General features: G+C 41.7%; 1 protein-coding gene across 1 annotated transcript in view; it reads left to right on the top strand.

Moving 5' to 3' along the window:
- Positions 1-27615, top strand: part of SPTLC2 (serine palmitoyltransferase long chain base subunit 2) — a 108697-nt gene that overhangs the window by 69942 nt on the left and 11140 nt on the right. The window contains exon 10 of the mRNA XM_015144257.3: positions 26918-27053. Within this exon, the coding sequence (XP_014999743.2) occupies positions 26918-27053 (136 nt within the window). The remainder of the gene's footprint in view (positions 1-26917; positions 27054-27615) is intronic.

Below are 27615 nucleotides of genomic sequence, written 5' to 3'. Positions count from 1 at the left end.
ACCAGCCTAACCAACATGGAGAAACCCCATCTCTACTAAAAATACAATAATTAGCCAGGCATGGTGGCGCATGCCTGTAATCCCAGCTACTCAGGAGGCTGAGGCAGGAGAATCGCTTGAACCCAGGAGGTTGCGGTGAGCTGATGTGCCACTGCACTCCAGCCTGGGCAACAAGAGCCAAACTCCATCTCAAAAAAAAAAAAGTGTGTCACCATTTGTTAAACATTTATCAAGCAACTACTATACGTAGTGGTAGATATGCTGTGTGGGAGATGCAGAGTTGAACAATAGTTGTTCTCTGCCTTTGAAAAAACAGTCCAGTAGTAGAGGTAAGATTCCTGGGAAGAACTAGTCTCAGAGCCACAGATAAATTCTTCCTTTGTTCAGCTTGTCTTTTCTCAGTTTCCTCTTCCATTCCCTTCTACAGCCTCCTCCTTCACTCACTCCCACTCCCCTAAAACCTTCAACTTCCTTAAAACCAGCTAATTTTTTGAAGCAAACTTATATTTTAGGTTTCTTATATAATAACTTTCTATATAAATGAAATTTTTCTGTGGATACTGTCACTCTAGTAAATTATCAGCAATCAAAGAAAAAAAAAAGATTTTCCTTTTGTGAAGTAGCTGCTTCATTATTGAGCACAAAAGGCCTTTTAACCAATGGCTTAAGCCTTCTGAAATCAGCAAGCAATATGACCACTTTACAGGTGGAGAAGTTTGGGCTCACGTATGGGACACGCTTCCTCAATATCTTGTCTCCAGCTAGAATGTAGCTTTTCTAACTCCATCTGCTTCTTCTGAGGTTGCATGATGATAGTTAGCATTTTGTTGAAACAAGACTATTTTATAATCTCTAATTTTTGCTAATTTTCCAAATCTGCTGATTTTCCAAAGTTTAATTGTGAGTAATCAGCCCAAAAAATGAAAGCCCTTTTGGGCATTTGCCTCCAGGTTTTCTCTCCATGGATCAGAAATCGATTCCGAATACTCAAGAGCTTTTGCAACATGGTATGTCTATTTTTTCTTCCACTGCTGTCTCTTTCTTCCAGATCCAAATGCTATTAAAAGTTTCTTGCAACAAGAGCATTCTCTCCTTTTGTGTCTTGTTTCAGAGTTAGTTTGAAGCTAGCTATTAGGATGCCCAGCATCTATTGTTTGTTGAAGAATAATTCTAACTTTCTAAACCTTCACATGATTGGAATTGCTTCCCCCCCCCCAGAATTATGTCTGAGGGCTTTATTTTTCATCAGATAGACTTGATCCTAGCTGTTCCCCAACTTTATAGCAGGTAGTTAATATGTATAAACAAGTGACCTAATAGATGGAATCTGCTCTCAGTAAGAACGTGATACCCCACCGGGCGCAATGGCTCACGCTGTAATCCCAGCACCCTGGGAAGCTGAGGCGGGTGGATCACCTGAGGTCAGGAATTTGAGACCAGCCTGACCAACATGGCGAAACCCCGTCTCTACTAAAAATACAAAAAAATTTAGCCAGGCATGGTGGTGCCTGCCTGTAATCCTAGCTACTTGGGAGGCTGATGCAGGAGACTGGCTTGAAGCTGGGAGGTGGAGATTGCAGCGAGCCAAGATCATGCCATTGCACTGCAGCCTGGGAGAAAAGAGCGAAACTCCATCTTAAAAGAAAAGAAAAGAAAAGAGCCTGATCCTTCTAAGAGCTTGCCAGATTAGAAAGCTTTCCAAAAAGGAATTGATTTTTTAAAATTGTCACCTATGGTTTTTCTAATTATCTAAATATTTTATTTGTATCTATCTCCCTGCCATCTACTTTGGCAGTAGAGTGAGGTGTTAAAGAAAAAATTATTCCTGGCACTTGTGAAACATGATAAGACAGACTTCCTTCAAGAGGGCCATGATAATAAGCATAGGGACCACTGCAGTGGGGTCTTCCAGTGGGGGAGAGGGTGGGCTGTAGTCTGACTCCAGTAAGGACAGGTGAGAATTTACAGCCAGGGAACAGGGTGTGAGTGAGTGGATAGAAAAATACTCAGACAAAACATCAGGGTAAGGGGGATGATGGTTGCCTTCAGCATTCTTGTTGAAGGTAGGCCAGGGTGATAAGATACCAGGGGTAGTCATACAGGGGATTTTCTCTAATCTGACTTGGAAGGATTATTGCTCAAACTGGATTCTACAAGAATGGAGAGGGAGGCCCAAGGTCTCCTTCTGATAAGGAGCCCTTACCAGAAAGGACTCCAAGAGGAGCCTGACTCAAGTTTGGTCAACGGAGAGAGTCTTTGTCAGAGGTTCAGAAGGACCTCATTAACATGAACTCTTTGAAGCCCTGGTTCTCAAACTTTGTCCATGGACCACCTGCATCAGCGGTACTTTTAGTACAGTGGTTCGTACCTTGCTTACACATAGGAAAGCTTAAAAAAATAGTGCCAATGTTAGAGACCTTCTGCAAACCCATCGAATATCTCAAGGCGAGGCCTCCCTGCCATGGCATGGTATTATTTAAAAGCACCTCGGATGCTTCTAATGTAAGGCCCCAGTTCAGAACCATTGCTGCTTGTTAAAAATGAAGATTCTAGTTTGTTCCACCCACACTACTGAGTCTTGGTGGATGAGGCCCTAGAATATGCATTGAAAAGAAAACCTTAGGCTGGATGTGGTAATCCTAACATTTTGGGATGTAATCCTAACATTTTGGGAGGCTGAAGCTGGAGGATCACTTGAGGTCAGGAGTTTGAGACCAGTCTGGATGACATAGTGTGAGACTCTGTCTCTACAAAAAAATTCTAAAAATTAGCCAAGCATGGTGGTACATGTCTGGAATCATAGCTACTTGGGAGGCCAAGGCGGGGGGATTGCACAAGCCCAGCTATGATCACGCCACTGCATTCCAGCTTGGATGAGGACTAGAAGAAGAAAAAGAGGATTGTCTTTTTGACAACTCTTTTTTTTCTTTTGTTTACCTCAGAGAGAACCAAAGCAACTCTACTGATTGATGGTAATTGAAAAAGGAAAATAAATTGGATGTCAAGATATAAATGAGGGAAATGTTTGGCTTGTAAGACAGGCATTTGGTGGCAGAGCTAAGTTGCTGGTTGTTTCTGGAACTCTAAATGCCTGGGATGCTGACACTCCCTTCCGAACAACTGATGATTCTTGCTGATTGAATCAGTGGCATAGGTGGAGAAGTTAGAAACCAGTTAGGTGCAGGAAGAAAACAGAACTAAGGATTCAGAGATCTGTGGTCATGGTTCCTAAGGCTAGTTGGAATATAACTAACAAAATAATTATTTTGTTTTACTTGATTTTTTTTTTTTTTTTGGCTACTTGTATTTTTATAACCTATTAATCCTCAAATTCTTTAGTACATAACCTACAAATGGCCCTGCCCACTATAAAGTTGTTAAAATGTTTAGTATTAATCGTTTTGTGAAACTCTGATTGTCTTATTGTCTTGCCTTCTACCTCTAAAACTGTTCATTTAAATCCAAGCTAAGCCTTTACCAGAGATTACGTTTATTTGCTAGCTGTCTTCATCTGTGGGTAGATACATTACTACAGTGTTCACATTCCTTATCTCTTTGTCTCAGAGTAGCCTGTGATATGTTCCGGCCCCAACAGAGGACAGTAGAATAGTCTATTAAGACTTTCTGAGGCCAAGATGGGCAGATCACTTGAGAACAAGAGTTGGAGACCAGCCTGGCCAACATAGTGAAACCCCGTCTCTACTAAAAATACAAAAATTAGCCGGGCGTGGTGGCGCACGCCTGTAATCCCAGCTACTCAGGCGGCTGAGGCAGGAAAATCACTTGAACTCGGGAGGTGGAGGTTGCGGTGAGCCGAGATCGTGCCACTGCACTCCAGCTCGGGCGACAGAGTGGGACTTGGTTTCAAAAACAAACAAAAGACTTTCTGTCCTGCCTGTGGGTTGGCACCCGTTAAAACTCAGTTCCTTGATCTTTCACAGGCACTTGGTCTCTTTTCTGCCATTTATAGAGGGCGCTCTGTTTCTGGCTGTGCATTAGCAACCGTTCTTTTAAACTTCTGATTATATTGAACCAGCAGCTTTAAGCTTGGCCCCTGCTGCTTGTTGTACATCCTGTGGCAGTCCTCAGGAAATCCTAGTTTTTGGCATTGAAATGAATTAAAGGATTAAGCCACAAGAGGGTGGGGGTGATAAACCATGCTTTTGAGAGGAATTTACTGTGCAGTACTTGGTGTTAGCAAAAGCAGTTCTAGTTCTTACAGGGAGATAGGAAACCAGGGGCTGCTTTAGAACAGTATCCCTAGGATATGAAGAGGCAGATCTGTCGGCTTTGATGTTCTTTAGCTTGACAGTGGCCCTGGCTGAGCACTTTGATATTTGTCGCCAGTCTAGCAAAATAGGGGTTGTGTCTTGGAGATGGTAAACCTAGTTCCCATTATTTTGCTTCAGTGTTAGAAAATTACTGAACTCTTCCTTCCTGGAAGTCCCTTATAAATCTCCCTTTTACAAGACTGTTCACTGGGTCACGAAAATGCCTTCGCTTGTAAAGAGCCCGTTGAAGGTCCATTTATTCTCCTTTTCTTAACAGAAAGATTTTCCAGTGCCTTTTAATTAGGACTTACGGGAAACGTGTTGTTAAAATCAATCTGTCCTGTCTTTTAGCTAATATTTCTTTTATTTTCATTTTGAGCTTTTAGATAAGATTATCTTTCTCTGAGATAATGTGAGAAAAAAAAAAAAAAGAAGAAATAAATTCAAATACCAGTATACTCTGGTTTTTAAAATATCTTCATTGACTTTTTTTTTCTTTACATGCTCTACTCTCCCTCTTACCCTACTTCCTTCTTCACTTTTCACTTGGTACTTTAAGATATTCTTTGTGTGGCCGGGCGCGGTGGCTCAAGCCTGTAATCCCAGCACTTTGGGAGGCCGAGGCGGGTGGATCACGAGGTCAGGAGATCGAGACTATCCTGGCTAACATGGTGAAACCCCGTCTCTACTAAAAATACAAAAAACTAGCCGGGCGTGGTGGCGGGCGCCTGTAGTCTCAGCTACTTGGGAGGCTGAGGTGGGAGAATGGCGTGAACCCGGGAGGCAGAGCTTGCAGTGAGCCGAGATCACGCCACTGCACTCCAGCCTGGGAGACACAGTGAGACTCCGTCTCAAAAAAAAAAAAAAAAAAGATATTCTTTGTGGGTTTTTTTTTTTTTTTTTTTTTTGGACACAGAGTCTGTCTCGCTCTGTTGCCCAGGCTGGAGTGCAGTGGCACAATCTTGGCTCACTGCAACTTCCGCCTTCCGGGTTCAAACTATTCTCATGCCTCAGCCTCCTGAGTAGCTGGAACTACAGGCGCGTGCCACCATGCCTGGCTACTTTTTGTATTTTTGGTAGAGATAGGGTTTCTCCATGTTGGCCAGTCTGGTGTCAAACTCCTGACTTCAGGTGATCCACCCGCCTTGGCCTCCCAAAGTGCTGGGATTACAGTCATGAACCACTGCACCTGGCCTAGATATTCTTGGATATATTCATGATACATCCCATCTAGATACTTGCGACGAGTATATAATTAACTGATCTGGAAAGTATAATGACAAGAGTTTAAAGTGTTATCTACTGCCTTCTCCCCCCACTTTAGAGCTGTTCAAAGAAAGTGACAATTGATCATTTTAAAAGATGATCAAAGGAAAGACTGCTTCTTTTTTAAAAAAGAAAATTTGGCGGCCAGGTGCAGTGGCTCATGCCTATAATCCCAGCACTTTGGGAGGCCAAGGCGGGTGGATCACCTGAGGTCAGGAGTTCAAGACCAGCCTCAACATGGAGAAATCCCGTCTCTACTAAAAATACAAAATTAGCCAGACATGGTGGTGCATGCCTGTAATCCCAGCTACTCGGGAGGCTGAGGCAGGAGAATTGCTTGAACCTGGGAGGCGGAGGTTGCGGTGAGCTGAGATCGCGCCCCTTTACTCCATCCTGGGCAACAAGAGCAAAACTCCATCTCAAAAAAAGAAAATTTGATTACTTAGTGTTAGAACACATTTCCACATGGACCCCACCCCTTCTAAATGGGTGGATATCCAGATCATCCAGTCTGTGTACATAGAGTCCTTGCATTTCTAAGTTCAAAACTGTAATTTAAATGAAAGTAGGCCATCATAAGGCATTGTTAAGAAGAGGTTACTGTTGATAGATGAATGTGCTGCTTTTGGTAAGAATTAGTTTGTTACTTATATTTAAACTGTTTTGTAGGCCGGGCCTGGTGGCTTACGCCTGTAATCCTAGCGTTTTGGAAGGCCAAGGCGGTTGGATCACTTGAGCCCAGGAGTTGAGACCAGCCTGGGCAACATGGTGAAACCCTGCCTCTACGAAAAAATAAAATAAAATAAAATACAAAAATTAGCCGGGCGCGGTGGCTCATGCCTATAGTCCCAGCTACTTGAGGTGCTGAGACAGGAGGATCACTTGAGCCTGGCAGGTGGAGATTGCAGTGAGCTGAGGTCGCACCACTGCACTCCAGCCTGGGGGACAAAGTGAATAAAAAAATATATATAATGTTTTGCAAACATACCGTCTCAGTACAGTTACACTTTGCCTTATTCTTAGATTTTATATGCTACACATATTTTTGGTTCCGTGAACAGATTATCTATGGCCCATTTGTAATTCTAAACTGCTTCTGCAACTAAACATGCGTTATCACTCATTTCCCCTCTCAGTGGAACTGGTTTATATGGACTTGTGCCAGAATTAAATGTTAGCAATGAGAGAACTCTACCTTTAAAATAATAAAGTGTGCTGGGTGTGGTGGCTTACGCCTATAATCCCAGCACTTTGGGAGTCTAAAGCGGGCGGATCGCTTGAGGTCAGGAGTTCGAGACCAGCCTGGACAACATAGCGAAACCGCATCTCTACTAAAAATACAAAAAGTAGCCAGGTGTGGTGGCGGCTGTCTGTAGTCCCAGCTACTCGGGAGGCTGAGGCACGAGAATCGCTTGAACCCGGGAGACAGAGGTTACAGTGAGCCAAGATCGTACCACTGCACTCCAGCCTGGGCAACAGAGCAAGACTCCGTCTCAAAAAATTTAAAAAATTTAAAAATTAAAAATAAATAAAATGTATTTCAAAATCAAATGGAGACCATTTCTTGATGATCTGGGCTGCTGTGCCTTCCTCTTCCCACATATGCACAGCTAATTGAGAATGTGGAATTAAATTTGTTTTAGTAGCAGATAAGAACTCTGCCCATTAATATTTTTTTTTGTATGTTTGAGACCTTTTAAGGTATATTATTCCTTTATTGCTATCTGATCTTCAAAACATATCCAGAGGGACCTTCTTATTACTTTCATTTGATTCTGGTTTGTTTTTTCGTTTGTTTGTTTGTTTTGTTTTGTTTTTGAGACAAGAGTTTCACTCTTGTTGCCCAGGCTAGAGTGCGATGACATGATCTCAGCTCACTGCAACCTCCGCATCCCGGGTTCAAGCGATTCTCCTGCCTCAGCCTCCCAAGTAGCTGGGATTACAGGCATACATCACCATGCCTGGCTAATTTTGTATTTTTAGTAGAGACAGGGTTTCTTCATGTTGGTCAGGCTGGTCTCAAACTCCTAGCCTCAGGTGATCCGCCTGCCTCAGCCACCCATAGTGCTGGGATTGTAGGCATGAGCCACCTTGCCTGGCTTGATTCTGTTCTTTTATTAGTTCAAGCCACAATTAAGAAGTTTCTTCAACCAGCAATCTTTGACTACTTACCATGTGCTAGCTACAAAAAAATGACACAGCTTCAAAAGCCTCTTAAGGGGCTGGGCTCGTTCCTGTAATCCCAGCACTTTGGGAGACCGAGGCTGGCAGATCACTTGAGGTTAGGAGTTTGAGACCAGCCTGGCCAACATGACAAAACCCCATCTCTACTAAAAATACAAAAATTAGCCAGGCATGGTGGCGGGCGCCTGTAATCCCAGCTACTTGAGAGGCTGTGGCCAGAGGATCACTTGAGCCCAGGAGCCAGAGGTTGCAATGAGCCGAGATCACACCACTGTACTCCAGGTTGGGCGACACAGAGAGACCCCGTCTCAAAAAAAAAAAAAGCTTCTTAAGGTAAAATGTTCATTTTTTTGAATTCTCAGAGTAAACAAGAGTTTCTTAGTGCTAGATTCCAATTATTTCTTAATACCACTTAGATCCTTCTATGTTTTTTATTCATTTTTTCTCTTTCCTTTTTGGTATCTGAGTGGGCCTTAGAGTTAGAAAAAAACTGCCTCCTGTTGGCTTGCCTTTTCTCTTTTTCCTCAACGTCTTTAATATCTCCCTAGAAGATAAAAAGGATATATGCCCATTTAGTTCTGTTTTTTCCCAATTTGATGATAGAAGAATAGGCCTTAAAATAGATAGGTCTTGTTATAGGTAAAATAACAAAAATAGAAAATAAAAATAATAATATAAATGATCTTACATATGTAAATATAAAATAATGAGTTTTTAAAGACCATGTGTTTAAACATTTCAATAAGTGCTTTAATGGAGTATCCCATTTTCTTAAAACAACCTTGTCAAGTAGGTAGTTATCATCGTCATCGTCATCATCCCCATTGCCATTCCCATTTTATAGATGAAGAAACCAAACTCAGAGGTTAAGTGACTTGTCCATAGCCATACAGTTACTAGATGCTCAAGCCAGGATACAAACCTGGATAGTCTGACTTCGGAAGTTTGTATACCACAGGCTGGGCACGGTGGCTTATGCCTGCAATCCCAGCACTTTGGGAGGCTGAGGCGGATGGATCACGTGAGGTCAGGAGTTTGAGACCAGCCTGACTAATGTGGCAAAACCCCATCTCTACTAAAAATACAGAAATTAGCCAGACGTGGTGACACATGCCTGTAATCCCAGCTACTTGGGAGGCTGAGGCACAAAATCGTTTGAACCCGGGAGGCAGAGGTTGCAGTGAGCCAAGATCAAGCCACTGCAGTCCAGCCTGGGCAACAGAGCAAGACTCTGTCTCAAAAATAAATAAATAAATAAAAGTTTATATACCACCAAAGAACCAAATTAAAGTTAATAATAAGTGAAATTCAGGAAGATAGTGGAATTATTAGTTCTCTCTTTCTTTCTGAGAACTGCATTACTGCTTTGATGTATGACATCCAGAATGACTGTCTTATTGTTTCAAGTTAAAAATGTCCTCCGTGCAAGCATATCTCTATGCCTATTCTAGATTATTAGATGTGAAAATAAAATTAGCTCAGGTAGAGATGGGGTTCCATCCCTGTTATGATGGGGTGTGCATGAGTGGTAGTTTTCAGAAAAGGAGGATGTCTGCTTTCCATCTTGAACCCTCAGATTTGCAAAGGTAATTTGCCTCACCTGGGTGATAATAACTGGGAGATGTGATGGTAGAGATATTCTAAATTGGAGAATAAAGGAAAACCTCAAAAGCTTTGGAAAGTTCGTAGCATTGTAGAGGGTAAAATATATGAAGCTTGTTTATAAACTGTAAATCAGAGCGTTAGAGAATGAAGTGATTATATGTTAGTAAAGTTAGCTGTGTCCTTGTGTTACGTGTTAAAATTAATAAGAGTGCACAGGAAATAGAAAATGGAGAACTAGAAACAACAAGGGAAGTAAGATAGTTGTTCATTTCATTTTTCAAAGTTAAAGCTAAGCCAAAGGGTCAGAACATGTTGTATGGAAGATACGAATAGCTTGATTTTAAGGGAAGAATACATAAACAAGTGAAATAACAGTGGCCATTTATTATCTGCTTACCATGTAGTTAGCACTGTTCTAACTGCTTTTCATTAAATTCTCAGAGCAAATATTAAACATTGGGCCGGGCGCGGTGGCTCAAGCCTGTAATCCCAGCACTTTGGGAGGCCAAGACGGGTGGATCACGAGGTCAGGAGATCGAGACCATCCTGGCTAACACGGTGAAACCCCGTCTCTACTAAAAAATACAAAAAAACTAGCCGGGCGAGGTGGCGGGCGCCTGTAGTCCCAGCTACTCGGGAGGCTGAGGCAGGAGAATGGCGTGAACCCGGGAGGCGGAGCTTGCAGTGAGCTGAGATCCGGCCACTGCACTCCGGCCTGGGCGACAGAGCGAGACTCCGTCTCAAAAAAAAAATAATAATATTAAACGTTGAACATTATTTTCCTTCTTTTACAAAAGGAGGAAACTGAGAGGTTAAGGAAACAAAGAGGTTAAGTTGCTTACCCAAGGACACATAGTTACTAGTGGTGGAAACAGTTTGAACTCTTGGATCCAGTTCCAGAATGCTTTTTGTGTACTTGATATTTACTAATGTATTAGATGATTGTTTGCCTTAATGTAATTGAATATATAGGTCATTTTGCTTTGTAATTTAAATTAGTTTGAATACATAAAGTGTTTTCATTTTCCCAGCATATTTCAACTTGGCTTATCTGCTCAGTATTCTTGGGGGAGGTACTAGGGAAAATAATATAACAGTATTTGTCCTCAGAGTTTGCAGTTTGTTCTGGCAACACTAGACCACACATAAACGGCATAAGTACAGTAACAGGAACTTATAAACAAGAGCAAGTTAATGAATTACAAAGTAGAGACATGTCTTAAAATGTGCCATAGGGAATCTTTCCATAACTTTTTTTTTAAACTTGTGCCCTTTGTCTTTCACAGTGCTCTTTGGTTCCTTTGGGGTTTTTAAAGATAAGAATTACATAGGCCAGGTGCAGTGGCTCACGTCTGTAATCCCAGCACTTTGGGAGGCTGAGGCGGGTGGATCACGAGGTCAGGAGTTCATCACCCTGGCCAACATGGTGAAACCCCATCTCTACTAAAATTACAAAAATTAGCTGGGTGTGGTGGCAGGTGCCTGTAGTCCCAGCTACTCAGGAGGCTAAGGCAGGAGAATCACTTGAACCGGGAGGCAGAGGTCACAGTGAGCTGAGATTGTGTCATTGCATTCCAGTCTGGGCAACAGAGTGAGACTTTGTCTCAAAAAAAAAAAAAAAGGAAATACATAGACATTGGTAGAAAATAACAAAAACAAAATTAAAATTTAAAAATTGCTTGTGCTTACTGATTTGCATGATTTTAATCTAAACTGCAGAAAATTGTCCACAGGAGTTTTTACTAGTAGTATTTTATCTTTACCACTGATCTAATGGTAGAAAAATAAATAGAGCTCTAAGAGAAGTTTTTTTTTTTTTAAAGTTATCACTTGTCTTTTGTTTACACAGAAAAGTGTGGCTTTGCAATAAATTATTTTACTCGCCCTGCCTCCCACAAAAGTTTTGCTTAAACCCGGCCTATAGGCTGGAAGGACTGGGGTGAAAAGGGGGATTGCTAATGGGTACTGGTTTCTTTTTGGGTAATGAAAATATTCTAACATTTATTGTCATGAGGGGTGCAGAACTCTATACTAAAAAACATTTAACTGTATGCTTTAAATGGGTGAATTTTATGGCGTGTAATATATATCTCAATAAAGCTATTTAAAAAAAAACACCTGGTCACATGAATCCATTGGTCAAAAATAAAGAGGAAAAAAGCTACCTGACTTACAGTGAGCAAACAGTGTCACCTATAATAGATAACTTTAAAACTTTTTTATTGTGGTAAACATATATAACAAAATTAACAATTTTTACATACATACAATTCAGTGGCATTACATACATCCAATGTTGGGCAGCCATCATCACTATCCATTTATAGACCCTTTTCATCATCTCAGAAAATAATTTTTAATATTCTAGTTCAAGTTTGGAAGCAGTAGTCTTGACCTACTGCATTTCAAATTCTAGGCTCTAGAAATACTTGCTCCACCAAAATTGAGTTGTGTCTCCACAGTTTTTAGCCTTTCTGCTTGTTTCCCCTCAAACCAACTTTTTCTTTCGTGTTTCCTATCTCAGGTAATGGCATTACTATTCATGAAGTTGTCCAAACAAGAAATCCCTGTCATCTTTTCTCTCTTTTATCCCCTGTATTTAGTCACCAGTGCCTATGGATCATGCCTCCTTAGTCTCTTTGAACCTGTCTACTTCTCAGTATCTCATTGTTATTTGCTTGACTTAGATTTCTGTCTACTTTCACCTGGTTTTAATAGCCAGCCAATCATAAGAGTAGAGGAATCAGTCAAGCAAAAATGCTTTGAAAGATTTAAATAAGCAATGCTGAAAATCCAGAACTGTAGATATCCATGCAGAGAGTTCCAGTAAAATTTTATGAGTCCACGACCCCTTTCCTAAGCAGTCTGATCCATGTTGGTCTCATCCCTCATATGCAGGATTCATTCACTCATTAAATATTTATTTCATACCTTGTTTGTAACACTTCTGTCTGCCTTCTAAATGTATCCTCAGTCCACTTTCTATCACTTGCTACCATGTTCATCCAAGCTACCATCTTTCCTCCTGTGGTATCTCTGCTTCCCTCTTTGCATCTATTCTAAATATAGATAGCTCTCAGTGTGATCCTGATGGGAGATCCTGTCTATCTTCTGTTTAAGAACCCTCCCAGAGGCCTTCTTACCTATGGGCCCTTGTTGACCTCCTCTGTCCCACCCTTCCCCTCACTCACTGTTTCATATTTCTTGCATATGCTGGGTGTGCTTTTTGCTTCTGGGCCTTGGCACTTTATAGAAATAGCACTTGGGGCTGGGTGTGGTGGCTCATGGCTGTACTCCCAGCACTTTAGAAGGCTGAGGCGGGCAGATCACCTGAGATTGGGAGTTCGAGACTAGCCTGACCAACATGGAGAAACCCTGTCTCTACTGAAAATACAAAATTAGCTGGGCGTGGTGGCACATGCCTGTAATCCCAGCTACTTGGGAGGCTGAGTCAGGAGAATCGCTTGAACCCAGGAGGCGGAGGTTGCAGTGAGCCAAGATGGCGCCACTGCACTCCAGCTTGGGCAACAAGAGTGAAACTCCATCTCAAAAAAAAAAAAAAAAAAGAAAGAAATAGCACTTGGCTGCATCAGGTCTTTCCTGAAACATTTCTTTAGTGAGTATTAATTTTGTTTGTTGTCCGTCTCCCACACTGGAATGTAAGCTGCGTGAAGTCAGGAGTTTTGTCTGTTTCATTTGCTGCAGTATGTCCAGGGCCTGGAGTAATATCTGGTGCATCGTGAGTACTTAGCATATGTTGTTTTTTTTTTGTTTTGTTTTGTTTTGTTTTTTTTTTTGAGACGGAGTCTCGCTCTGTCGCCCAGGCTGGAGTGCAGTGGCCGGATCTCAGCTCATTGCAAGCTCCGCCTTCCGGTTCACGCCATTCTCCTGCCTCAGCCTCCCAGGTAGCTGGGACTACAGGCGCCCGCCACCTCGCCCGGCTAGTTTTTTGTATTTTTTAGTAGAGACGGGGTTTCACCGTGTTAGCCAGGATGGTCTGGATTTCCTGACCTCGTGATCCGCCCGTCTCGGCCTCCCAAAGTGCTGGGCTTACAGGCGTGAACCACCGCGCCCGGCCCTCCGGAGAGGGGTCGGAAGGTTTCACTTCCACGGGGAGACGTGCGTGCTGCCCACGAAGGGGCGAGCGCGGACACCCCACAGGCGCCTGGCTAATTCTTGTATTTTTTGTAAAGATGGGGTTTCGCCGTGTTGCCCAGGCTGGTCTTGAACTCCTGGGCTCAAGCAATCCTCCCGCCTCGGCCTCCCAAAAGTGCTGGGATTACAGGCATGAGCCACTGTGCGTAGCCTATATTTATTCTGAAAGAAAGTAGAGGTTATAATGGGAATTTAAAATTCAGTTGGCACCAGCAAACCCCAGAGACTTAGGAATATTTTTTGTTACTTTTGGTATCAAATCTAAACGTTCATTTGCCCAACCCACTTCCCCTTTCTTGAAAGAAGTAAAAATTACTTTTGGAAATCTGATTTCCTCAATAAATGGAGTCGGGAATCCCAGCAGTTCTTACTGTTAAAGGACATGCTTGCACACGTAAAGAATGGTCTGTTTACCTAAGGTTTATTTAGCTCAGGAACACCGTCAGCCCTGGTACAAGTCCAGCCTTCCCAAAACTGTCTGCTTGCATGTACACTCCCTGCTCAGCTTCGCCCCTTTTAAAATGAAAGTCAAACATTCTAATTTGGTAAAGGTGTTAGGTCCTGAGAAATTATTACTTTGTTAATATTACCATATTTGCTTTTCAGAATTTCAGATTCCAGTCATCCTAGAGAGCATATTATTTCTACAAAAACTGTTTTAGGAGGACTTTGTTATACGTTGCTATTATACTCACCCAGAGACATTTGCTTTTCTTTTTTGTGTGTGTGTGACAGAGTTTCGCCCTTGTCCCCCATGCTGGAGTGCAATGGCACAGTCTTGGCTTACAGCAACCTCCGCCTCCCGGGTTCAAGCAGTTCTTCTGACTAAGCCTCCCAAGTAGCTGGAGCTCCAGGCGCATACCACCATGCCCGGCTAACTTTTGTGTTTTTTTAGTAGAGACGGGGTTTCACCATGTGTCACGCTGGTCTCAAACTCCAAACCTCAGGTAATCTACCCACTTCGGCCTCCCAAAGTGCTGGGATTGCAGGCGTGTGCCACTGTGCCCAGCTGACGTTTACATTTTTTAATCTGAAATCGACCTTTTCTGTTAACACGAAGCATTTGTTCATGCTTTGCTACTATGGTGGTGTCATTTTAACGTTTTCTTTGCTGAATAATTTTGTACTCCATTGTACCCTCATAATTTCAGTTGTCCTGTAGCCCTCCAAAAAAGGCAGTCAAAATCAGATTTTTATATTAAGTTGCTAATTTTTTGTGCCAGCCGTCCATCAGCCTCCCCATCTTGGCAGGGTATACAGAAGAAAAATCTAATAGCAAAATATCTAGGGAAAATGTCTTCGTGGGAATTAAAGCAAATGCACAGATAAAAAATGGATATTTTTATTACCAGGATTTTCTATTCTGTGTATTCATTCACATGAGCATTTAAAGAGAGAAGGGAAAAGAAAGGAAGGCCAGCTTTCATTTCTCGCCTCAGGACATTGAAGTTTGAAGTGCTGTTTTCCTAACACTTACCCCATCTTACAAATTCCTGAAATACCCAGCACCGAAAATTTCAGTATTTTTCCAGATTTGTCTTAAAACCGAAGGCTAAGAGGAGAGTTCCCGAGCCCACACCTGTACTATTTAGATGGTTCTGTTTTGTTGTTGTTTTTTAGTAAAAGCAGTATTATTAAGTAGTAGTTGGCTCTATTTAAAATCTTGAATAGAGAGATGAGAAATTTAACCTCAATTCCATTTTTGTTTAACTTTGGGTGATTTTCCAAGTATTTTAAATTTTATTTTTATTCTTATTGAAGTATTGACATTCATACAATGAAGTGTACAGATCTTAGACTTACAATTTTCATAAATAAATATACTCATCTAATCACCACCCAGATTGCAGTATAAAACATTCCAGGCTAGGTGCAGTGGCTCATGCCTATAATCCCAGCACTTTGGGAGGCCAAGGTGGGTGGATCACCTGAGATCAGGAGTTCAAGACCAGCCTGACCAACATGGAGAAACCCCGTCTCTACTAAAAATACAAGATTAGCTGGGCATGGTGGCGCATGCCTTAATCCCAGCTACTCAGGAGGCTGAGGGAGGAGAATCGTTTGAACCCAGGAGGTGGAGGTTGTGGTGGGCTGAGATCGCACCATTGCACTCTAGCGTGGGCAACAAGAGCAAAACTCCATCATCAAAAAAAGAAGAAGAAGAAGAAGAAAAAGTCATAGCCCCTGTGAGGAAATAACTTTCAGGGCCTATGGTAGTTCTCAGTCAACCAGGAAGACTACCGCCTTCCTGAGAAGCATGTGGAACAGGCTAGAGGTATTTTTGGTCACAGACTAGATTGCTGTGGCACTATTGGCATGCACAGCCCAGAGGCCAATGATGCGAAATGTTGTGCAAGGCACTAAACAGCCTAAACAACCAAGAACTGTCCCGCCCAAAATGCCAACAACAGCCTTACTGAGAAACACTGGAAATGGTTGACTGAAATTTTGCAGGGTGCCCTCTTTTGAACATGCAGGATGGAAGGAAATCTGTGGGCACCACCTCTTTCCCTGGAATGTTGCACGATGTAGTAGAGCCGGAGAGTGAAGGAGAAGCAGTGTGATGTGGCGGAGGCAGTGTTAGGAAAGAATTCACAGTAGGTAGATGAGTCTCAACAGGGTGAGCCAACATGCATTGTCGATTATTTGTAATGAAACAGTTTCTCACTTGTTCCTCTTCTAAATTCCTATGTTAAGTACTTAACATCCCCTTTTAGTCAATCCTAGCAATACAGGAGCTAGAGTACATCATTGAGTCATGGTTAAGAGTCCAGTCTTTGAAACCAGAAGAACCAGGGAGTCAAGTCTTGGTTTCTCTACTTTAAGATATGTAACCTCACTGGGCATCAGTTTAGTTTCTTAGCTGTAACATAACTCTGAAATATGCCTTGTTTCTAAAAGGGAGAGGTGGAAAAGCCTACTAAGTCTGTTCTTCCTCTCAGAAGTTACTTATATGGTGTATTGAAAGATCTTGCGGTTTAGGCCTGGTGGCTCACACCTGTAATCCCAGCACTTTGGGAGCCCGAGGTAGGTGGATCACTTGAGGTCAGGAGTTCGAGACCAGCCTGGCCAATGTGGCAAAACCCTGCCTCTACTAAAACTACAAAAATTAGCCAAGCCTGGTGGCGTGCACCTGTAATCCCAGCTACTCAGGAGGCTGAGGCACGAGAATCGCTTGAACCCGGGAGGTGGAGGTTGCAGTGAACTGAAATCATGCCACTGCACTCCAGTCTGGGCAACAGAGCAAGACTCCATCTCAAAATAAATAAATAAATAAAATTAGAAAAAAAAAAAAAAAGGATCCTGTGGTTTAAATGTTGAGCGTGATAGAAATTTGAAATGTTTTTAGCCTAGGTTTGGTTATCTTTTTTTGAAAGTGTTACTTGATTTCATCTGAGATTTTCTACTATGCACACTATTTGGAGTTCTTGGAAATGATGTAATAACAACAGTCACTCCTGTCTCCTCCTGCACGTAAGTCCAAGATACCTCCAGTTAAGATGAGATTAAGCTGTTGTTCTAACTTGTGGAGTTAGCTGTAGCAGCATAAATACAAAAGAATGCTTAGTTAATTTAAATTTAATATAAATCAACATATTCTTTCTTTTGTTTATGATAGACTATAAAGTACCATCTTATCAGGAGATAAGGCAGGCTAGTAGTTGACTTAGTAATATTTAGAGATGTAGTAACCAAAGCAAAATGTAATAGTCCCCTGTTTAGAAATTGCTTTATTGGGCCGGGCAAGGTGGCTCACGCCTGTAATCCCAGAACTTTGGGAGGCCAAGACAGATGGATAACATTAGCCCAGGAGTTTGAGACCAGCCTGGCCAACATGGTGAAAACCCATCTCTACCAAAAATAAAAAATTAGCCAGGCATGGTGGTACACATCTGTAATCCCAGCTATTTGGGAGGCTGAGGCACAAGAATCTCTTGAATCCAAGAGATGGAGGTTGTGGTGGGTGAACATTGCACCACTGCACTCCAGCCTGGGCGACAGAGTGACTCTGTCGCAAAAAAAAAAAAGAAAATAAATTGCTTTCCTGGAAAAAGTGAAAAGAACAAACATTAATGGGGACTAGCACTGCGCTTTCTATTTTCTTTACTCACTTTGCTTAAAGGGAGTCAGTACTAAGACCTTCCATAATTACTTTGGTAATAGCCTTTGAAAATATAGTTTGCTTTGACTTATCTGATGTTATAAACACTTGTATAAGAGGTCTTTAAGATACAAGTTCCAGTTTTAGATTTCAATATGGACACACTCACAACACAGGCGAAGTTAAACATCAAGGTTATGTAAGTGTATTTCTACATACTTTGTCATGTCCTGGTTTCAACTGTCCTAGAAAAGGCATATTTGTTAAAAAAAAAAAAAAAAAGTTTTCAAAGAGAAACATCACAGGAATGAAATGTGTTCCTTTTCTCTCTATAGTATAATCCAACCAAAGTAAAATATGAGAAAAGGTATAGAATTCTAAATAACAAAAATAAGTCTGGGCATGGTGACTCATGCCTGTAATCCCAGCATTTTGGGAGGCTGAGGCAGGCGGATCACTTGAGTTCAAGACCAGCCTGGCCAACATGGTGAAACCCTGTCTCTACTAAAAATACAAAAAAATTAGCCAGGCGTGGTGGCAGGCACCTGTAATCTCAACTACTCAGGAGGCTGAGGCAGGAGAATCTCTTGAACCCGGGAGGTAGAGGTTGCAGTGAGCCAAGATGGCACCATTGCACACCTGCCTGGGCGACAAGAGTGAGACTCTGTCTCAAAAAGCAAACAAAAAAACAACAAAAATAAGACCTTTGAAACAGATGGTTAAAGTAAAATGTTGACAGTTAGCTTCAATTCTTATAATAAATTATTAAATGAGAGAGATATGAAACAGCCTCGGTTTGCTATTATATATTAGAGCTAGATGATGGGTAATATTTTTCCATATTTTATCCTGCTTTATATCTGTAATTCCTAGTTAATGTTGAAAACTAATCGAAACCATTCTTGGAGCTATCTGTTTGTGGGACGCTGAACTGGTATAGAAAACTTTTACCTGCTTTGAGAATATAACCTTTAAGAAGAAAAGGGGGGTGCTGAGTGTCATGGCTCACGCCTGTAATCCCAGCACTTTGGGAGGCTGAGGCGGGCAGATCACCTGAGGTCAGGAGTTTGAGACCAGCCTGACCAACATGGAGAAACCCCGTCTCTACTAAAAATACAAAATTAGCCAGGCGTGGTGGTGCAATGCCTGTAATCCCAGCTACTTGGGAGGCTGAGGCAGGAGAATTGCCTGAACCCGGGAGGCGGAGGTTGCAGTGAGCCGAGATTGCACCATTGCACTCCTATCTGGGCAACAAGAGCAAAACTCCATCTCAAAAAAAAAAAAAAGAAGAAAAGAGGGACGGGGAAGTTCTTCAATTTCTAACTCTTTCAGTGCACCGTAATTAATTGGAAAGTGTAAGTTGGAGGAGTAGCAGTGATTTTATTTTCCCCTGGAAGACAGATGATATCAGCATATTCAGAAAATCTAAGATTAGAAGCGTGTAATGAAGTATAATATGAGTTAGGGGATCAGCTCTGGCCTACATCCTTAATATTTGTGTCCTTTATTTTGAAAGATTTCAGTTAACACCAGAAATGTTATTTTTGAAGCTGCAGGCTCAAACATGTTTTTGTTGGTTATGGTATAAGTTGTATAAAAGCTCATCAGCTAAACTGGAGATCATATTACTACTTAAGCAGGTGAGTACACGCTCTATTCTTTGAAGTATAATGCTAAATAGTACTAGTTTAAGACAAAAATGTCTGCTGCCTTTATATCTCTTACTTTATTACATGGATCTTTTCCTGGTTTCCAAAAAAAAAAAAAAAAACAGTTTTGAGCATACAGAAAATTTATAGAACACTGTCTGTTCTAAGTGATACCTATCTAGGAGGGCGTATGGAGTTTATTTCAGTAATACTGTAGTAGTTCCTTCTAACTTTAAGATTATATGCATGGCTGAGAATCTTGAGAAATTTGGATTAAGACTTAATAAAGTATTCCTTTTAAAAATAACTGAAATGCAATGGCTACACCTTAAATCTGTTTGGCAGTGATTAATAAAGATAGTTCTCTAAATCTAACTCTGTTTTGTAAACGTGATTGAAGGTTATCAATATCTAGTGGTGACCAGTAGGTAGATAATTGTGGTGCTCCTTCAACCTTTACCCTCCATCCTTTTTAAGGCCTTCTAGTTCCTTAAAAGAACTAAATCTAGGCCGGATGCGATGGATCACTTGATGTCAGGAGTTCAAGACCAGCCTGGACAACAAAGTGAAGCCCTGTCTCTACTAAAAATACAAAAAATTAGCCAGGCATGGTGCTGTGTGCCTGTAATTCCACCTACTCAGGAAGCTGAGGCAGGAGAATCGCTTGAGCCTGGGAGGCAGAGATTGCGGTGAGCTGAGATGACACCACTGCACTCCAGCCTGGGCAACAGAGTGACACTCCGTCTCAATTAAAAAAAAAAAAGAGGCCGGGTGCGGTGGCTCACGCCTGTAATCTCAGCACTTTGGGAGGCCAAGGGGGGTGGATCATGAGGTCAGGAGATTGAGACCATCCTGGCTAACACGGTGAAACTCCATCTCTACTAAAAATACAGAAAATTAGCCGGGTGTGGTGGTGGATTCCTGTAGTCCCAGCTACTCGGGAGGCTGAGGCAGGAGCATGACATGAACCCGGGAGGTGGAGCTGGCAGTGAGCCAAGAGCACGCCACAGCACTCCAGCCTGGGTGACAGAGTGAGACTCTGTCGGAAAAAAAAAAAAAAGAACTAAATAATCTAATGATGCTGTTACAGCCTATTGATCTTTTATATCTGTTCTTTCCTTCCTGAGAATAAAATTTATTGTAAAGAGGTTGAAGACTAAAAATGACCTATTAAGGTTATCTGCATTTTCCAAGAAATTAACTACATATTTACTTTTCTCTCTCTCTTGCATGCCAAGCTGTAGATTTTTTACAGTAGAGTTCCTAAAAATAGTTGTATTCTAACAAACCATATTGAAGAAGTCCAAAAGGACAGCCACACAGTGAAGTTTATTTGTAAAGTTCAAGAGTCAGTACAGATTTTTCTCCTCCAAATTGCTTTTATGCTTTTTATCACCCTTAAAAGTAAAGATTTATGTTTGAAAAGTAGGAAAGAATTCTGACCTCTTATATTTCCATCTGTGTTCTTTCTGAGCCAAAGATAAAAACCTTTTAAGAGTTAGTATTTTTTTAAACAATGCGAAACTTTCTTCTTTGTTTCAAGTCTGTATTAGACCAGATACTTGCTGAAACTCTGCAGTGAAAAATCGTTAGGACTGAGCTACTAGATTGGCGTTAAATAGCAATTGGTCTTCTTGCATAAATATTAACTGGTATTTTATATGATATTCAAGTCAAAGTGGGTAACTGTGTTGTCTGTTAAGATTCAGTTTCACTTCAAGAGCAAGGGATAACTATTTTCTAACATGTGTAAATGCCAGGGTTTACTGATTTGTCTACATTTATTTTACTAGTTTTATTTTCCTGTTACTCTCTTTGAAATTAATAGGTTAAACTGTAAGAAATTGCCTGTTTTAAGGTCAAAAATGGTGGCATATTGGCAGTTTGATGGTTCAGCCTAGCAATTTTAAAGGATAACAGACCACTTTATTTATTTATTTATTTATTTATTTATTTATTTACTTACTTACTTACTTAAGAGGGAGTCACACTCTGTCACCCAGGCTGGAGTGCAGTGGCATAATCTCGGCCCACTGCAAGCTCCGCCTCCCGGGTTCACGCCATTCTCTCGCCTCAGCCTCCCGAGTAGCTGGGACTACAGGCACCCGCCAGCGCGCCCACCTAATTTTGTTTTTGTATTTTTAGTAGAGCCGGGGTTTCACCATGTTAGCCAGGATGGTCTCAATCTCCTGACCTCGTGATCTGCCCGCCTCAGCCTCCCAAAGTGCTGGGATTACAGGCGTGAGCCACCGAGCCCAGCCCTTTTTACATTTTTTTTAATTTTTCTTTTTTTTTTTTTTCGAGATGGAGTTTCGCTCTTATTGCCCAGGCTGGAGTACAGTGGCGCGATCTCGGCTCACAGCAACCTTTGCCTACCAGGTTCAAGCGATTCTCCTGCCTCAGCCTCCTGAGTAGCTGGGATTACAAGCATGTGCCACCATGCCTGGCTAACTCTGTATTTTTAGTAGAGATGGAACTTCTCCATTTGGTCAGGCTAGTCTCAAACTCCTGACCTCAGGTGATCCACCCACCTTGGCCTCCCAAAGTACTGGGATTACAGACATGAGCCACTGTGCCTGGCTAATTTTTCGTAAGTGACAAGAGTCTCACTATGTTACCAAGGCTGGAGTGCAGTGGCTGTTTACAGGTGCAATCATAGCTCACTACAGCACCGAACTGCTGACTCCAGAGATCCTCCTGCCTCAGCCACCCAAGTAGCCAGAATCACACCACTCTGCCTGGCTTTCCTTTTTGTAAAAATTGATACATAATAATATTTATGGGGTACGTATGATATTTTGATACATGCATACAGTATCAAATACTCTGATCAAATCTAGTATTTAGGATATGCATCACCTCAAACATTTGTTATTTCTTTGTGTTTAGAACATTTCAGCTCTTCTAGCTATTTTGAAATACACGATAAACTACTGTTAACTGTAGTCATCCTGTGCTATCAAATGCTATAATTTATTCCTCCTGTTTAACTATATGTTTGTACCCATTAACCAACCTCTCTTCAATCCTCCTTTCCCTACCCTTCCCAGACTCTGGTAACCACTGTTCTACTCTCTACCTCCGCGAGAGAGGAGGTAGCTCCCTCATGAGTCAGAACATGCGACATGTGTCTTTCCGTGCCTGGCTCATTTCACTTAACATCATGACCTTCAGTGCCATCCATGTTGCGCAAATGGCAGCATTTCTTTTTTTTTTTTTTTTTTTTTTTTGAGACAGAGTCTTGCTCTGTTGCCCAGGCTGGAGTGCAGTGGCCAGATCTCGGCTCACTGCAAGCTCCTCCTCCCGGGTTCACGCCATTCTCCTGCCTCAGCCTCCCGAGTAGCTGGGACTACAGGCGCCTGCCACCTCGCCTGGCTAATTTTTTTTTTGTATTTTTTAGTAGAGACGGGGTTCCACCGTGTTAGCCAGGATGGTCTCGATCTCCTGACCTTGTGATCCGCCCGTCTCGGCCTCCCAAAGTGCTGGGATTACAGGCTTGAGCCACCGCGCCCGGCCAAATGGCAGCATTTCATTGTTTTCATGGCTGGATAGTATTCCATTGTGTGTATCTGCCACATTTTCTTTATCCATTCATCTGCTGATACTTAGATTGATTCCGTATCGTGGCTATTGTGAATAGTGTTGCAGTAAATACAGCTGTGCACATATCCTTTTGATACACTGATTTCCTTTTATTTGGATAAACAGCAGTAGTGGGATTGCTGGATTGTATGGTAGTTCCATTTTTAGTTTGAAAAAACTTTTTTTTTTTTTTTAACAGAGGCTAGTTAATTTGTGATTAGATAGCTAAAAGGTTTGTGATTTTTTTAAAAGGTGATGGCTGGGCGGCATGGTGGCTCACACCTGTAATCCCAGCACTTTGGGAGGTCAGGCAGGTGGATCACTTGAGCCCAGGACATCCAGACCAGCCTGGGTAACAATGGTGAAATTTCATTTCTACAAAAAATAAAACAAAAAATTAGCCGGGCGTGTTGATACACACCTGTAGTCTTAGCTTCGGGAGAATAAAGCAGAAGGATCCCTTGAGCCCGGGAGACAGAGGTTGCAGTGAGTCAAGATTGTGCCACTGCCCTCCAGCCTGGGTGACATGGTAAGACCCTGTCTCAAAAAAGAAAAGGAAAAAAATAAAAGGGTGGTGAGTTGTAAAATGGTAAATTGGATGCAGAAAAAATTAATGTACACTCAACTAATAAATTCCCTGAGTTTTGACATATATCCAGTCTTTTTATATTTTATTTTATTTTAGTTATGTTATGTTATGTTATGTTATGTTATGTTATGTTATGTTATGTTATGTTATGTTAGAGACAGAGTCTCCCTCTGTCACCCAGACTGGAGTGCAGTGGGGCGATCTCAGCTTACTGCAACCTCCACCTCCCAGGTTCAAGCAATTCTCCTGCCTCAACCTCCCTAGTAGCTGGGATTACAGGCGCCCGCCACCACGCCTGGCTAATTTTTGTATTTTTAGTAGAGATGGGGTTTCGCCACGTTGGCCAGGCTGGTCTCGAAGTTCTGAGCTCAGATGATCCACCTGCCTCGGCCTCCCAAAGTGCTGGGATTACAGGCGTGAGCCACCACGCCCAGCCCCATGTATCCAATCTTATAACCATGCCACAATCAAAGTTAGAATATTTTCATCGCCTCTCCTGAAAGTTCCCTCCTGCCCCTTTGCTATTAGCCCCCTTCCCATACTTTCTGGCAACCATGAATCTGTTTTCTGTCATTATAGTATGTCTTTTTAGAGTTTCATACAAACAAATTCATACAGTATGCAGTCTCATGTCTGGGTTATTTCAATGAACGTTATATAAGTTTTGAGATTCATCAGCATTATTGCCTTAGTAATCATTTGTTCCTTTTTATATATTTCTCTCCTCATGTTTCTTCTACCTTTTTGAACATATAGATCATATTTATAATGGCCTTTAACATCCGTATCTGCTAACACTCTGTTATTTCTGGTCAGTTTTTATTAACTGACTTTTCCGCTGGTTGTACATCATATTTTCCTGTTTCTTTGAATGCCTAGAATTTTAAAATTATATGTTGGACATTGTTAATTTTACATTGGTAGGTTCTATATCTTGTTGTTTTCCTTTAGGTAATGTTGGACTTTGTTCCTGGAATCAACAGGATCCTTGCAAGGCTTGCTTTTAAGGTTAGGGTGGGTTCAGACCAATTTTTAGTCTAGGGTTAATTTGTCTCCACTACTAAGGTGATAGGAGTGGAGTCCCCTTCTGAGGACTCTGTTAGATAACCCACATATTATAAGATCTTTACATTTTGGTGGATAAAAATACAAACTATTCCCAGCTCCATGTGAGTGCAGGATTGTTTGGCCTATTGCTTTCTGATGGATCTTTTCCCCAGCCTCTGCTAGCTTCCCTTCGTGTGTATACAAATCAGTACTCTTCCCAAAGTTCAAAGGGACCCCTCTGCAGATCCCTAAAGTGCTCTCATCACACCCCCGCTCCCTGCTCCTGTACACTGCCCAGCAAATTCTAGCCCCCGCAGCCTCCCCAGCTCTGATCTCAACGGACAGCTCTCCACTCCAATCTCAGATGTCCTCAGCTGGCAAGACTGGGCCCTCCTTCCCTGTGCAGCAGCCTGTGGCCTGCCTTTAGGCAACGCAGTCTGGCACTCCCCGTGGCTCAGTGTCTAAAAGTCATTGTTTATGTACTTTGTCCAGTTTCCTATTGTTTACAGCAGGAAGGTAAATCCAGTCTCTAGTACTCCATGACTGAAAGAAGTCTCATCTTCTAAATGTAGATTAAGCAGGTATTGATATTTCTAGGGGGAAATTAGGGTACTTGGCTCATCAGTTCCCAACATACTTAAATATAACACATTTTAATATCTGCTTTCTTCTTTGTAACTTAAATGATGACATAAATGATGCTCTTCAGTGTTCACACGAGGCTAATCTAAGCTTGAGTGTTTTTCTCTGATCAACTTGAAATTATCTGCATAAAGAGTATTAATTTTGACTTATTTGTGGCCAACTTATCTAGAGTAGCTTCCCATGAATGATGGATATGTTAGTATTCCAATTCTAAGGACATTTGTTAGCTATCTGTATGTCTGGCTAATTTGTCATAAGAACTTATGTATCATGTTTGGATTTTTAAAAATAAGAACTTTGGCTGGGCATGGTGGCTCACGCCTGTAATCCTAGCACTTTGGGAGGCCGAGGTGGGCAGATCACAAGGTCAGGAGATCGAGACCATCCTGGCTAACACGGTAAAGCCCCGTCTCTACTAAAAATACAAAAAATTAGCCAGGCGAGGTGGTGGGTGCCTGTAGTCCCAGCTACTTGGGAGGCTGAGGCAGGAGAATGGCGTGAACCTGGGAGGCGGAGCTTGCAGTGAGCCAAGATTGCGCCACTGCACTCCAGCCTGGGCGACAGAGCAAGACTCCATCTCAAAAAAAAGAAAAAAGAAAAAAAAATTGCTGATTTTATAATCTATATATGAAAATTACTGCAGCCTTTTTTATTCATGAGTATTTATGGTTGAGAAGATTCTATAATAGTTCTTAGCCTTTTACAAGTGGATCTTTTAAATTTATTGCATTGCTCTGTATAACAGAACAATTATTTGGATATCTTTTCAAAGATCAATTTACCATAATGTCAAAACCTGCCCAATTATTTAGTCAGTTCGCAGTTACAGAAATGTGCGTTTTAATCCATTTGTGTTTTAGGGAAGATGAGCACAATAGGATTAAAGATACGACTTTATACTGTTACAAATATGCTACTGCTGTCTGATTAGAGTTTTAAGGAAACAGGCAGGGTGCAGTGGCTCACGTCTGTAATCCCAGCACTTTGGGAGGCCAAGGTGGGCGGATCACTTGAGGTTAAGCGTTCGAGACCAGCCTGGCCAACATGGCGTAACCCTGTCTCTACTAAAAATACAAAAATTAGCTGGAAGTGGTGGTGTGCGCCTGTAACCCCAGCTATTCAGGAAGCTGAGACAGGAGAATTGCTTGAAGCCGGGAAGCAGAGATTGCAGTGAGCTGAGATCGTGTCGTTGCACTCCAGCCTGGGCAACAGAGCGAGATGCCGTCTCAAAAAAAAAAAAAAAAAAAAAAAATTGTAAGGAAACAACAAAATGAAACTCAGAAGATGAAAATTTGAGGGACTAAATTGCTTCATCTCTGGTCTCATGTGTAAAATTTATTTGCATCACAGTTGATTGGAATGAATCTTAAAGTTAGAAGACGTAAATTCTAGTTGAAGCTGTGCCACTTGCTACTTGTAATGTGGCACCTACTGTTGTGCAACTGTAGGCATGTCACCACCTTGGTGAGAGTCTCCTGACCTATCATATGAAGATAATCATAAATACCCTGCCTACTGTCAAGGGATTTGTGGAGTGCTCAGTGAGGGGGTATGGCTGAAATTCTTTGAGGATGCTAACGCTCCATTAAACGTTTTTTACATTATTATAACTTCTGCTGTTAACAGGTAGAATGACAGAATACAAAATGAGACATTTTACATTTATAGTCCTTTCAGTTTACTGTGTAAAATATTTTATGGTGAAATGGGAAAAAACGAAACAGAACTGATTAGGTAGAATGGAGATAGAGGAGATTGCTGTCTTTTTTTCCATTCCTTTTTACTTAATATTATTTTGTTTTCTCTCACCACGACTTTGCAGGTAAAGAGTGTGTACAGCAGTTAGCCGAAAACACCAGGTATTTCAGGAGACGCCTGAAGGAGATGGGCTTCATCATCTATGGAAATGAAGACTCTCCAGTAGTGCCTTTGATGCTCTACATGCCTGCCAAAATTGGGTATGTTTTGTTGCAGATCACAGACTAGTCTGTCCTTATACTTATCTGTGATGTGAGACTAGGGCTTATGTATTTCGTTAGGGAAAACGGTCTTGTCCTTATTGTGTTAACCTTCATTTGGTACATATGCCATAGATCAAATAGTGAATTCCAAATTGTTAGGTATGTTAATTTGTTGTTCTTTCATTAAACATTTGAGTTTCATGTACTCTCTAGGGGCCTGGGATAGATCAGTGAATAAAATACAAACATCTCTGTCCTTGTGGAGCTTACAGTCTAGTAGGGGCAACAGTCAGACAGACGTAATAAATGAACTGTGTACTATGTTAGAAGGTGTCAAGTGCTATGGAAAAAAATAGAGCAGGACCTATATGGGGAGTTGAGAGTGCCCTGTGGGCGGGCAGATAACACTATTAAATAGCGTGGTCAGGGTAAGTAAGCCTCCATGGGAAGGAAAAATGATTTGAAGGAGCTGACAGTTAACCATTGGAGAAAGAAGCATCTGTGCAAAGGCCACAGTGCAGGAGCGCGCTTGCTTAGGTGACCTAAGAGTAGCAGAGAG

Source organism: Macaca mulatta, chromosome 7 (genome assembly GCF_049350105.2).
Source record: "Macaca mulatta isolate MMU2019108-1 chromosome 7, T2T-MMU8v2.0, whole genome shotgun sequence".
Classification (NCBI taxonomy): Eukaryota; Metazoa; Chordata; class Mammalia; order Primates; family Cercopithecidae; genus Macaca; species Macaca mulatta.
The sequence above is the reverse complement of the archived record's forward strand: the minus strand, read 5'-3'. Positions and strand labels throughout refer to the sequence as shown.